This window comes from Chamaea fasciata, unplaced genomic scaffold, assembly GCF_029207755.1.
Source record: "Chamaea fasciata isolate MVZ Bird 193981 ecotype frontalis unplaced genomic scaffold, bChaFas1.0.hap1 SCAF_41, whole genome shotgun sequence".
In the NCBI taxonomy this organism is placed as follows: domain Eukaryota; kingdom Metazoa; phylum Chordata; class Aves; order Passeriformes; family Sylviidae; genus Chamaea; species Chamaea fasciata.
In genome coordinates this window covers 1,996,443-2,009,709 of record NW_027094126.1, presented here as the reverse complement: position 1 = coordinate 2,009,709, position 13,267 = coordinate 1,996,443, and the positions used below count along the sequence as shown (strand labels likewise).

The 13,267-nt window shown below is 49.8% G+C and overlaps 1 protein-coding gene across 6 annotated transcripts in view; it reads right to left on the bottom strand.

Annotated features, from left to right (window-relative positions):
- Positions 1–2,330: 2,330 nt before the first annotated feature.
- The window catches only part of SCN8A (sodium voltage-gated channel alpha subunit 8), a 46,741-nt gene continuing 35,804 nt past the window's right edge, over positions 2,331–13,267 (bottom strand). For all 6 annotated transcript variants that reach the window (XM_066207575.1, XM_066207574.1, XM_066207570.1 and 3 more), the window contains 6 exons: positions 9,218–9,502; positions 8,392–8,445; positions 7,540–7,677; positions 6,814–6,918; positions 5,198–5,468; positions 2,331–4,701 (listed from right to left, as the gene is read on the bottom strand). In XM_066207575.1, the coding sequence (XP_066063672.1) occupies positions 3,554–4,701; positions 5,198–5,468; positions 6,814–6,918; positions 7,540–7,677; positions 8,392–8,445; positions 9,218–9,502 (2,001 nt within the window). In that variant the 3' untranslated portion in view covers positions 2,331–3,553. The remainder of the gene's footprint in view (positions 4,702–5,197; positions 5,469–6,813; positions 6,919–7,539; positions 7,678–8,391; positions 8,446–9,217; positions 9,503–13,267) is intronic.

Below are 13,267 nucleotides of genomic sequence, written 5' to 3'. Positions count from 1 at the left end.
TCCTGGCTATCTAAAATCTAAGGACAACGGAAAAAATCTTAAAAAAATAAAAATAACCATGGACAATGGCGTAAGCCAGAAGCCATTCTATAATTTTTCTTTTTTTTTTTTTTTTCCTTTTTTTTTTTTGGTAGTTCTCTGTATTTACAAAAAAGGCATGCCGATAAAATAAAATGATATATTACAGTATTTATAATATTCTCTTAAAAAGTTTCAACCACACTTTTCAGCTGTTGTGTTTTTTTTTTTCCTTTTTTTTTTTTTTTCTTTTTGTGCTGTTTACAACGTAGCCTGTACATATGTATGTAATTAAATTTTTGTTGTTGTTGTTGTTTCTTCTTCTTCTTTTTTTTTTTTTTATTATACATCCCATCCTAGGAGCAACGGGGGCAAGGCAGGAGAGGGGAGGTCCCTCTCCCCCACGGCCCCGAGGACGCCGAGGTGGCACGGATGGCAGCTGGATGGCTTCGTGCTCGGGTTTGGTTTGGATTTCGGGTCATTTTCCTCTCCTTTCTCTGGGCTCATCTCCCATCGAGCTCTGGGGTCTTGGGGGTTTTGTTTTATTTGGGGTTTTGGGGGGTTTTTTGTTGTTGTTGTCGTTTCGGGGGGTTTTTTTTATCCTCCTCGTTAAGTTTGGGTAACGCTCGGCTCGCACGGGCCCCGGTGTCACCCCTGCGGTGACCTTTGGCTTCCCCGCGCTGGTGCCACCGGCCTGGCCCTGAAGGGACAGCCCTGAGTGGGGCTGGCCTGGGAACTGGCTGGGGACACCCCGGGGACAGCTGGGGACAGCTGGGGACAGCTGGGGACACCCTGGGGACAGCTGGGGACACAGGGAACAGCTGGGGACAGCTGGGGACAGCTGGGGACACCCCGGGCACAGCTGGGGACACAGGGAACAGCTGGGGACACCCCTGGGGACAGCTGGGGACACCCCAGGGGACAGCTGGGGACAGCTGGGGACAGCTGGGGACACAGGGAACAGCTGGAACACCCCAGGGGACAGCTGGGGACACCCCTGGGGACAGCTGGGGACACGCTGGGGACAGCTGGGGACACCCCAAGGAACAGCTGGGGACACAGGGAACAGCTGGGGACACCCTGGGGACAGCTGGGGACACCTCAGGACACCCCAGGGGACACAGGGAACAGCTGGGGACACCCCAGAGCACTGCAGGACACATCTGGGACACCCCAGGGCACATCTGGGACACCGCAGGGCACAGCTGGGATACCCCAGGACACCCCAGGGCACATCTGGGACACCCCAGGGCACATCTGGGACACCCCAGGACACCCCAGGGCACATCTGGGACACCGCAGGGCACAGCTGGGACACCGCAGGGCAGAGCTGGGACACCCCAGGACACCCCAGGGCACATCTGGGGCACCGCAGGGCACAGCTGGCCGCACAGGGCACAGCTGGCCGTGGCTCGTGACGCTCATTCCGCTGCACGGAGGCTGCTCAGGTCGGCCGCAGGGGTGGGAATCGGGGGGAGAAGGTGAAGGCACCGAGCCCCTCCTGGGCTGCAGCCCCCCCAAAAAAAACCCCCCCAGGCTCCACCCCAGGAGCCCGTGGCCCAGCTCCGATCCCCCCACCCCAGAGCAGGAGCCACGAGAGAACCAAAGGTGAGTCCCAAACCCCACCCTGCACGCCAGGACTGCTGCGGGCGAGCTCCCCAAATTCCCACCAGGCTGAGATAAAACGTGCTGCTTTTTCGTTTTGGTTTTTTTTTTTTTTTTTTCCCCTCTCTTTTTTTGAACATTTCTCTCCACCAAAAGAAGTGTCTACGCCGCAGGATGGAGGCTGAACCGATAATTAATATTAAATGCTAAATATTGCAGGATACAACTGACCTTGCTTGGCTGGTTGAAGCCCTAGGGGTTTTTTTTTTTTTGGGTTTACAGTGACATGGATAACAAGCCATTCCCAGATTTATCCTCTCCCCTTTCGGCGAGGTCCAGAGCAGCATTTTGAATTTCGTCCCGTTTTCAGTGCGCCAAAAAAAAAAACCAAACAAAAAAAAAAAAACACAACCAAAAAAAGACCGGAAAAAAACCAACCACCCGCATGGCTGTAGGGAGAACGAGAAGTCGAAGTTGTTAAACAGACACACACAATTCATTCACCTGCTTGTTGGCTTCTGCTGGGGTTTGGGGTTTCTTTTTTGTGAGTTCTAAGAGTTTTTTAGTTGGGTTTAATTGGGTTTTTTGGGTTTTTTTGGGTTTTTTTTTTTCCCTTCTGCTGGCAGAATGGAAGATTCTCTACGAACCGGGACGTACTGGTGGCGGGCAGGAGCATCACTAAGGTTTTGGGATTTTGTTTTTCCCTCTCTCTCTCTCTCTCCAAATACAGCGTGCAGTAGATGCTCAAGAGTGGAGGGCCTCGAATTTGATGGCTTTGCCACACACCTCTGTGGACAGGTGACTGCGTGTCTCTCCTGGCGGCGGTTCCTCACGCGTGGTCCCCGGTCGCGCCGTCGTGCAAAAACCGCTTCGACGCGCCAACGAGCGCCTCGGGTCGATTCGGATTTTTGGATTTCTTTGGATTTTTGCGATTTTTTTTTTTTTTTTTTTTTGGTGGAGGAGAGGGGTGGATCAGCCCAAGCTGAAGGGACCCGATTACCCCATCTCCCAAAACCAAGTGAAGCCCATGTTTTAGAAAGGAGAACGCAAATCACAAACCTCAAATGAACTATGGTATAACTCGGTGGGCTCAATGGGCGCTTTGTGTCGTTTTTCTGCTTTTTTTTCTTTTTGCTGTTCTACTTGTTTTAACTCTTTTTTCAATTCTTTTTTTCCCTCTTTTTTTTTCTTTTATTTGTTTCGTTTTTGCTGCTTAACTAAATGCAAATCTAGTTCTGCACGAACAAACCCATTAACACCGCGACTTCTGGGTTCTCTTCCGAGAATAATCAACAAAATGGGCAAATAAAATCCATTTGGGGCTGCTTTGGAAAACACGTGAATCCCAGCAGCGGGTTTTGTTTTCCTCTCTCTGTGTGTGTGTGTGTGTGTGTATGTGGTTTATTTTGCTTGTTTGTCCTAAGTTGCATTGACTGATGTGGAACATGCAGTATCCACCTGCCCAAACGATAGAAAATCCTTTTTTTTTTTTTTTTCTCCTTTTTTTCCGTGTTTAAATGTTTGTTTACAGGGTCCTTTAAACAGGTGGTGGGTCACTGCTTTAGATGCAACGCTGTCACACAGTAAGCAGACTATGTTTGGTATAAGATCTTCAGGTAAGTGTCTCCACAGCTGTTCTGTATTGATATATTTCAGGAAGTTTGTAAACAATCTCTATTTTTTTGTTTTCCTTACTTTTTTTTTTTTTTGGCGGCGTTTTTTTTTTTTTTTTCCTCTTTTTTTTTTTTTTTCTCTCGCTTGCAAATATTTTAATTCGTACAATTCTACTACTGGTTTTATTTATTTTTTTTTTTTCCTTTTTTTCGGATTGCCTTTTTTTTTTTTTTTTTTGTTTTAATCCCGCGTGAGCGTGTTTGTGTCTCGTGTGTGCGCGCGCGCGTGTGCGTGTCTCTCTCTCTCTCTCTCTCTCTCAAGACTTGGCTCCCCTGGCGTCCTTTTGCCTCTTTGCCTTTTCTCTCCTCCCTTCCTCGGCCCGCTGCTGTTTCTCCTTCTCGGGTTTGGTGACGCTGTCGTAGGAGGGCAGGGAGGCCGTGGAGGGGGTGCCTTCCTTTTTCTCCCTGTTGGCCCCCCCGTTTTCCAGTTTGGTGGCCGCAGGCCTGCGGCTGATGAAGCCCCGCCGTGCCAAACGAGCCCTGTAAGCCCTCTGGATCACCACCGCCGACACCTCCTCCTGCTTGCGCCGCAGCGTGGTGGTGATGGGCTCGTAAGACACTTTGGAAGGGTTGGAAGCCACGAACCTCTCCTCCATCTGTTGCCTCAGGATATCCAGCTCCCCGCTGTCCCCCAGGACGCGCTTGGTGAAGGCGAACAGGATGTCCAAACAGTGGATCCTGTCTCCACTTACCATAGGCAGGTCCATGGCGATGAGTTCGATGGTGTTGGGCTTGGGGACGCGCAGGGGATGCTCCAGGGCGTCGGCGAAATCCGCCAGCTTGCTGTACTCGATGAACTGCGTGGCGTCGGGGTCGAACTTCTCCCAGATCTCGTAGAAAGTCTCGAAGTCGTCCTCGCTCAGCGGGTCGGCGCTCTCCTCCGTGGCCACGCTGAAGTTCTCCAGGATGATGGCGATGTACATGTTGACCACGATCAGGAAGGAGATGATGATGTAGCTCACGAAGAAGAAGATGCCCACCGAAGGGTTGCCGCAGTCCCCTTTGAAGCCGCTGCCGGGGTGCTCCTTGTCCAGGTCGCAGTCCGGAGGCCGGTTCAGGATGGGCAGCAGGAGCCCGTCCCAGCCGGCCGAGGTGGTGATCTGGAACAAGCAGATCATGCTGTTGCCGAAGGTCTCGAAGTTGAACATGTCGTCGATGCCGGCCTCGTGCTTGACGTAGGCGAAGTTGGACATGCCGAAGATGGAGAAGATGAACATGACCAGGAAGAGCAGGAGGCCGATGTTGAACAAGGCAGGCAGGGACATCATTAAGGCAAAAAGCAGCGTGCGGATCCCTTTGGCTCCCTTGATCAATCGCAGGATGCGGCCGATGCGGGCCAGGCGGATGACTCGGAACAGGGTGGGCGACACAAAGTACTTCTCGATGATCTCGGCCAGGAACATTCCTAAAGGGGAGAGGCGACAAAGTGTCACACTGGGGAGGTGTGGGATTTTCCCCTCTTCTGACCTAGACACGGGGCAACTGAGAGGAGTCTGGAAAGCTTTTACTCCCTTTTCAGTCTCGTGTGAAGGGTGAGGTGGTGCAGACGTTACGGTTCACGCCATCCCAATCAGAAGCCAAATTATTCCCTAATTACAATCCATTTTAAGAGCTTCTTGGCCTGTCAGCTTTCGCCACACAGTGCAGCGAACGCCTTGAAGCCGACCACCTAAAATCGCCCCTCGTGGCTCCTACTACAACGCGCCTCTCATAGTTCTATCCCCCCAAAGATTCCAGTCTCGTTCGCAAGGCCGTCCCGTGAAACTTGTTCCCAGTTCCCCTTCCCTCTCAACGATGTCCGTCCTATCCCGTGGCATCCCCCAAGCCAGCAAATCTCTTATCTCAAGAACACGTTCTACCCTGCAAATGCCTCAAAGGCCTGGGAGCGTTGCCACACTTACCCACGATGGACAGGATCACCACCACGAAGTCAAAGATGTTCCACCCGATGGTGAAATAGTAGTGCCGCAAGGCGAACATCTTCAGCACGCACTCGCAGGTGAAGAAGATGACGAACACGAAGTTGATCCAGTACAGGATGTCCTCCATCTGCTTGCTCTGAGTGTCCGTCTCCACCATCATGGTCACCATGTTGAGGCAAATGAGCATCATGATGACGATGTCGAAGGCTTGCTGGGTGACAAAGTCGAAGACGGCTCCTTGGACGCGGTTCTGTGGGGCAGGAGAGGGACAAAGTTGGAACCCAAACCGTGCAAGCGTGGAACGGTTTGCATTGGAAATGCCCTCGAAACCATCCCATTCCACCCCCTGTTGGGACAGGTAGAAGGAGCACAAAAGAAAGGCTTCATAAAATCTGAATCTGCTCTATTAAATGAATAGCTGTCATCCCTTCTAAGCGTCATTAAGAAATTTGCAAGTTCCCGCGTGAAAAAACAACCTCGGTGTGAAAGGTCCCTCGACACAACAACCTCTTCTGGGGTTGAAAAGCAAGTGCACCTGTGTAAACAGTAAGATTTGTTCCATGAGAAGCCATAAAGGACAGAACGTGAACAACCCGAATCTTAGCACCTACGCGCAAATCGCCTTCCGACCAAAAAAAGAAGTCGTAAGATAACTTCCAAGTTTCCTTTCCAGAACTTCAGGCCAAGGGGGGTTTCACGCAAGTCTCTGAAAACTGTATAAAAGGAGTGATGTGAATGAAGAATTGGCTTTTCCCTCATGAAGAAACTGGAGTCTTGGCTGACTTATTACAATAACTCCCCGCCCAACTTGGCCTTGGACACTTCCAGGGATCCAGGGGCAGCCACAGGTTCTCTGGGTAACCTGTGCCAGGGCCTCAAAGGGAGGAGATTCTTCTTAATTTACCATTAGCCAACAAATTATTTCACCACTGGTGGAAAGAGGGACGTCGTTTTGTCAGTATTGAGGAAAGATTTCAAGGCAAACCCTGTCCACACGCCAGTCTGGTCAGGGCCAAGGCAGGAAAATGCAATTATTTGTAGCCCAACATGCTACTCCAGCCCTACCAGCAGCACATTTTCCTCTCTGCTGAGCCTTTCCAGTCACAGCTGGGGAAAGCAGCCAGATCCTCGCACTGATTCTGCAGGAGGATTCACCCTCTTTTGTGTCCTGGCAGCACCACGGTCCCAGGAGCAGGATGCTTCACCCACACTGCATCCCAGGGACTCAACCCCAAACCCCGTTTTTGGCTTTCTGAGGGATTCAAAGCCTTCCAGAGAGCAGGGAAATGAGCTCAGTGCTCCATCAGTGAAGCCCCCCGAGGCTGGGAAATTGCCAAAGGTCCTCCTGGGACTGCCGGGAGGTTCCTGCTCCACATCTGGTGAAGTTTTGGGATTATTTTCTTGATTCGGGCGATGGTATTGATCGACACCCGTCCCAACACAAAGTGTTTTAACCTTCTGCAGGTGACACCCGAGCTACAATGGCAAGGCCAGGGTGATGTGGAGCCCGGCGTGAGTCAGGACAAAGCGATTTGGAGACAAAGCTCCTTTTGAAATCCGCTCCACAGGTTTAGAGCTCCCTCTAATGTACTCACCAGAGGTCGGGGAATGGGTTTTTGAGGCTTCTTTGAGCCCAGCTTTTTCATGGCGTTGTAGTACTTCTTCTGTTCCTCTGTCATGAAAATATCTTGACCTCCAAAGTAAAGGGGGGGCAAAAGGAAAACTTGGTTACAACCAGCTCACAAACCAGAAGGGAAAGGAGTAAACCCCAGCTGAGGCAGGAGGAGCCCTGCCAGGTGAGAGCTCGGTGGCAGCAGTTTCAGACAGGAACAACTCACACCAGGGGTGCACTGGTCTTTCTTTAAAAACGACTTGTTTTTCCTACAGATGACCTGTTTCACTGCCTCCATCCCCAGCCCTCTCTCCCCCTGGGCGGTGAAGAGGTGGGAGGGCATTTACAGGAGCTGCACGATGCAAATCCTCAGCTTGACTTAAGGGGAAAAGCAGGATGTGAGACAGAGGCAAGAAGACATCTTGCTTCCAGCCTGTATTTTAGACAAGGCGTTAAAAAAAAAAACCAAACAAAAATGCACAAAAAATGCAGTCGAGGGAAAAGAATTAATCTGCCTGCAGTTTAAACCAAGCTTGGGGCTGCATGTTGCGCTCAGCCATCCCCGCGATCCACCAAGAGGCCCACAGCCCTAAAAAAGGAGGTTTGTGCCCCCAAATGATTTTATTTTGCAGGGAAAACCCACCAGCCTGAGGAGCCAACACTCCTGGAACAGGTCTGAGCTCGAACCAAGCAAACAGGGATCACTTATCTTTTTCTTTTGTTGATTGAAGTTGTCGATGATGACGCCAATGAACAAGTTCAGGGTGAAAAAGGAACCGAAGATGATGAAGATAACAAAATAGATGTACATGTAAATGTTGTCCTCGTACTTGGGTTGCTCTTCTTGCTGAAGGGGAGATGAGGAGAGCGACAAATGACATTTCAAAGACATCATACAAATAAGGGCAAAATGAGATTGGTTGTGTGCCCAAGCTATTCCTTTCGAAGATGCAGGACCAAAAAATTCAAAAACCAGAAGAACATTTTCACCCTTTCCTGGCACGGTCCTACTTGTTTCAAACCTGCATTCCGTGCAGGACAAGAAAATCCGCCTCAAAATATAAATTTGACGTTTCATATAGAACCAAGAGAATAGAAGGGGGGGGATAAAATTGAAACTCACGGTGTTTGCATGATTCCAGCATGCAAGAACCAGGAAAGTGCCTGAGGAACGATCTCCAACCCAGACACAATTCCACAATTGGATTCACACTAATGCTCAGACTTGCACACGGACGTAAGATTCCTGGGGGACCTTCTGGCTAATTCCTCCCCGTAATTTATCCTAATGATTAAATCTGTAATTTCACTCTGTTCTTTCCTTCACTGTATTTCTACTCCAGGACCAGGACAACTTTAAAAAAACCAACCAGGAGAACCCGCCCTTTTTGGGATTTTCTTTCAGCATCTCTAAACTCCTCAGACCACCGGAGCAAAAGGAAACAACCGCAGCACGAAACACGTGCTACCAACACAGCCCTACAACTTCCAATCCCGATTTTTGCCGAAGCTGAAGAGCAGACACAAACAAGGGGAGGGGAGTTTTGTCTGGCAGGTTTACCTTTCTGGAATCTACAGCTGCGTACATGATGTCCATCCAGCCCTTGAACGTGGCCTGGCAAAGAAAACACGGAGACAGAATTCACCCAGAAATACAAGAAACAAGCCTGAATCGTGCCAGCTCTGTCAAGGACTCCCTGGCACTCTTGACGGCGCTGTAAAATGAACTTTAATGTTATTTAAACAGCATCATTTGTTTATTTATTTGCCTCTTTTAATTTAATCTGAGTTAACAGAAATCAAGCTCAAGCAGCTGAGCCGCGGGAACCTCACGAGGTTCAACCAGGCCAAGGGTAAACGGACAGACTTGGGGCCCCTTTACTGTGCTGGGAGAACCACAGATTAGGAAAGAGAAGAAATATAAAATGGCAAATTCGTTCCAGCCCCAAGCCCAGTGGAATTTCAGAGAGAGGGGAAGCACTCAGAATGCACCATGAGCGTTTTGTATTTCCCACCAACAGGGTGACAGTCGAAATCTGTGGGAACTGGCAGCGGTCAGAACACGGATTTTCAGGCTCCAGGCAGTGCCTTGAAGCCTGTGGGGAAGCCAAGGACAGAACTCTCTCCGTCTGGCCTGGGAAATCACACGGAGGAACCCAAATCAATCTCGTGGATCTCCTCCTCCTGGCACCTGGTGTTTTTCCAGCTTCTTTACTGGTAGAGGTGTTCACAAAAAGGCGCTGCCCTAAAGGACCAACCCCATTCATTGTACCCAAACACTGGATAAAAAGAATCTGTATTTTAACCAGCTTTGCTGTAAACCCTCTGAAAGAATCAGAGTTCCACGCGCGGTTACGTGAGCCCAACAGACAGAACCCCAAACTCACCACTTGCAGAAGAGCCAGATATCCTGCCCCAACGTTGTCAAAGTTAATTTTCACGTTCTTCCATCGGATCTCCGTGGAGTTGGGTGGCATCAGAGCCTCGCAGTCTGTCTTGTTGTTAACAACATCTATCTCAAAGCGATGCTCAGCTGTTTCATTAAAGCAGTAATGATATTTCCCGGCAAACAGGTTAACCCCCATAATGCTGAAAATCAGCCAGAAGATAAGGCAGACCAACAAGACATTCATAATGGAAGGGATAGCGCCAACCAAGGCATTGACAACCACCTGTGTTGGAAGGGGTGGGAAAAAGTTTCAGTATAAAACACGAGGCAGGAGACAGCAAGCATCAGTACAGCTGTTTTTCTTTTCGGGGGGAATAGGGGACCAGGCCACTGACACGTCGGTTGCCCCAGGCAGAAAGCTGGCAGTCAACTTGTTCCAAGCTTCAAATTCTGCTTCAGAGCCACCCGGCTCTGAGGGGGAGCTCTGTTTTCGAAACAAAACAGGCCACGTTTCATTTGGATTTTTATTTGGATTTTCATTTGGATTTTTGTTTGGATTTTCATTTGGATTTTTGTTATTTGGGTTTTCATTCGGATGGTTTTTATTTGGGTTTGCGGAGTTTGGATTGCTGGCTCTCCAACCAAACAGCAGTTATCCGATGGGATTTTATTTATTGTTTGATGTGATTTTAATTGCCCAGAGGGAGAACGCGGGCTCAGACTCTCCGTCGTAACAGGCTCCTGGATGGAATTTTCTCTGAGCCAAGTGCCAGGACACTTTCGCTCGTGGATTCAAGAGGTTGGTTTTTTTTTTTTTTTAATCAGCCAGTGACCCCTCCAGCCATTCCCCACTTTCAAACAAGGCTGTCTTCACTCCAGGGCCTGGTCCTGCTCCCACCAGGGGCCCCAGCAGCGGGGTCAGGACCAAGCCCAGCATCACTGTGGTCACACTAAAGCACCGAGTAACACCGAGATCATACTGCGTGGACTAAGCAAAGCCAGTCACGTTGTGCCAGGCAAGAGAGCCGAGCATGCAGCCTGGCAGGCTCCAGAGGACAGAAAAGCCACGTTCCTCCCTCCGAACGGCAGCAAACGCGGCAGGAACGAGGATGGGGTTTCGTGGTGAGAGCTCGAATCTTCCTAATTTTAGCCGTACACGGTTTGGGAGCACCGTGTCCCTGAGCATCCCGCCCGGCCAACACACCACCAAAATGTAAAGCTTTTAATAGAGGCAGGTCAGCAGGCTATTAAATCTTTTATTACGCCCTCCTAATTTAGATTCCTTTAATAGACGAACATCGGCTTCAACTACAGTTACCCCTCCGCCTTAGTTTTTGAAAGACAACTCAGCCACGGGGGGGAACTTGGGAGGGCCCTGAGGGTGGAAAAAGAGCCACAGCTTGTCCTGGTCCCTTCTCCTCGTAAAAAATCCTCTCCTTGGAAGCCACCGCCACACACAGGGTCGGTCACGGCAGCAGACTGGAGTTCTGGTCTGCTGGAAGGCGTCCAGGGGGTGGGGACAGGATGGGCTTTAAGGTCCCTCCCAAGCTGTGGGAAATGGATTTGCAGAGAGTTCTCAAATTCTCACCAATCTCTACGCAAACTCCGAGATAAAATCCGCTGACTCGGGCAGGCCACGGGATAGGACAGACTTTGTTGAGAGGGAAACGGAACCGGAAACAAGTTTCAAATGTCGGCCTTGCAAACAGACCAGGTATTCCGGAGAACTAGGGCAGGGGTATTGCGGCAGGAGCCACCAGGGGTGATTTTAAATGATTAAGGCATTAGCAGCACGGTGCGGCAAAAGCCGACGGGCCAAAAAAACGTTTACAACGGATTGGAATTAGGAAATAGTTTGGCTTCTGATTGGGATGGCGCGAACTGTAACGCCTGCGCCACCTCACCCTTCACACGAGACCGAAAACGGGATAAAAGTCTTTGAAACTCCTCTCAGGAGCCCCGTCTCTGGGGTTAAAAAAGGGATAATCCGACACCAACCCAAACCAGTCTGGGATAGAGGAATGGAGGAAAACCGAAGACCACAGTGATCCAAGGCAGTGAATCTTCCCTTCCAGCTGCTAAATGATGCCAGGAATTCCTCGCTACACCCAGGAAGGTGAGAGCCCCAGCAGGCTGCACCCCCTGCCCTCACTCTCCCGTCATGCCAACAGGATGCTCAGCTGCTGGAAACCAACACCGCACCAGCAGGACTTTTTGGGTCACCTCCTCTTAGGAACACACGGAATTCTTCCAGGGTAAAGGAAAAAAAAAAACAAAGGGGGTAAAATCCCTCCTGAAATACGGCCATCTGTGGCTCATGAAATCCACACAGCTTTCCAAACAGGAGCGAAGGGAGGAACGTGGCTTTTGTGTGCAGGCCGACAAGAACGCATGCATGTCTCACAGCAGCGCTACCAAACTCCCTGACCGAGCTCAGAGCACAGCAAGCTCCCGGAAATGCAGACTGCTATGGAGGAGAGAAAAGCAAAGAACTACAGCTCCAGTCTCCTTTGCAAATCCGTTTCAGATCTCTGCTCGCCTGGCCTGTGACACTTGTCTCCACATCAGAACCGAAGTTAAAAAAAAAATGATTGGGTCGAGCCACCTCACAGGGTCGTAGCTATCAGTCCTCCCCTGGTGAAAACCCACTCACTTCAAGCACGAGAATTTAATAATTTCTGACTGTACATCAGAAATCTTCTCCCCGGCACGGCTTTCAGTTTCTCCAGGTTTAGTGCTAGGCCTGCTCTTGGTGACCAAACCTCTGGGTGGGACCCAAACGCAGCCCAGCAGAAGCTGCCCCTCTGTGCCAACGGAAATTTTCCTTCCTCGGTGCCTCCGCTGCGGATTCAAGTCCAGAATCAGACGAATGGCACAAAGGAATAACGGCGGGAGAAGGTCTCGGAGAAGAAACAGCTCCCTTGGGTTTGGAGCTCACGTATTTTTGTCACTCCCCAGGGGATTTGAGGACCCCTCCTCAGCTCACTGCTCCTCTGGGGCTGCACTTTGGGCTCAGGCTACAGCAAATCCAAAGATCAGCAGGATCCAGGTGAATTTTCCAGAAGGATCCACACGGGATTGCTCCACTGAGACCCTGAAGTAAAACTGTGACTGCTATTCCCTTCCCTCGTCCTTTCAAATCCATGATTTTCTCTCTGGCAGCGTCTCTGGCTGTGAGCTAACCGGGATTTAGCACAAAACCCCACAGCCTTCTTCTGAGAGCACCTGGGAAATCCATTAATACAAAACACCCCTTGATTTCATTCTTTTCCTACGCAATTTATAAATTTTTTTTTTGTTTTTGTTTTTTTGCATGTTCTTAGGAGACTATTTCAATCCCAAATGGGGAAAAAAGAAAAAAGAAAAAGGCCCCAAAATGACAGAATATTAGTGGCAAAGCAGCGAGACACTGCAATAATTGAAACCCCCTCCCCAAAGGGAGTGGTGCCAGTAACCAATTCAAGGAAAGCTCGTTCAAGTTCAATGCTTTGCTTGTGCTTTGTTCTGGTTCCACAGTGACGGGACAGGGACCAAAAAAGCATGGGAAAAAAAAAAAGGAAAGGGGACGGAAAGGAAAAAGCTTCACTACCAGACAAGGCTGCCAGTCACCACCAGACTGGACTGAGAACAACAAGGTGCAACAAGAGGAATGAAACCAAAGTTTTCAAAGAGCTGAGCTGCCCCCCCCAGTCCCTTCCCGGTGACTTTTCCCCCTGGTTTTCTCTTTTCCCCCCTGGTTACTTTTTTTAATTAACATTTGCTCTTTTCCCCCCGGTTACTTTTTTTTGTTTGTTTTTTTTTTTTGTTTGAAACCCCCCCCTCAGACAGAATCTTTCCATCCAATTCCACCAACAGCCAACGCCCCGAGACCCCGAAGGTGGTTCCAATTCTGCTTCTTTGCACCTGGTGATTCTCCCTAGATCAAAAAAAAAACCAGAACCAAAACCAAACGAAAAACTGAAAAGTTCCAGCTGAGAAGCCCCTCGGATGCTCGAGGTCAAAGCCAGGCCAAATGAGAACAGCCAAGTGTCGACATCGGCCATGAATG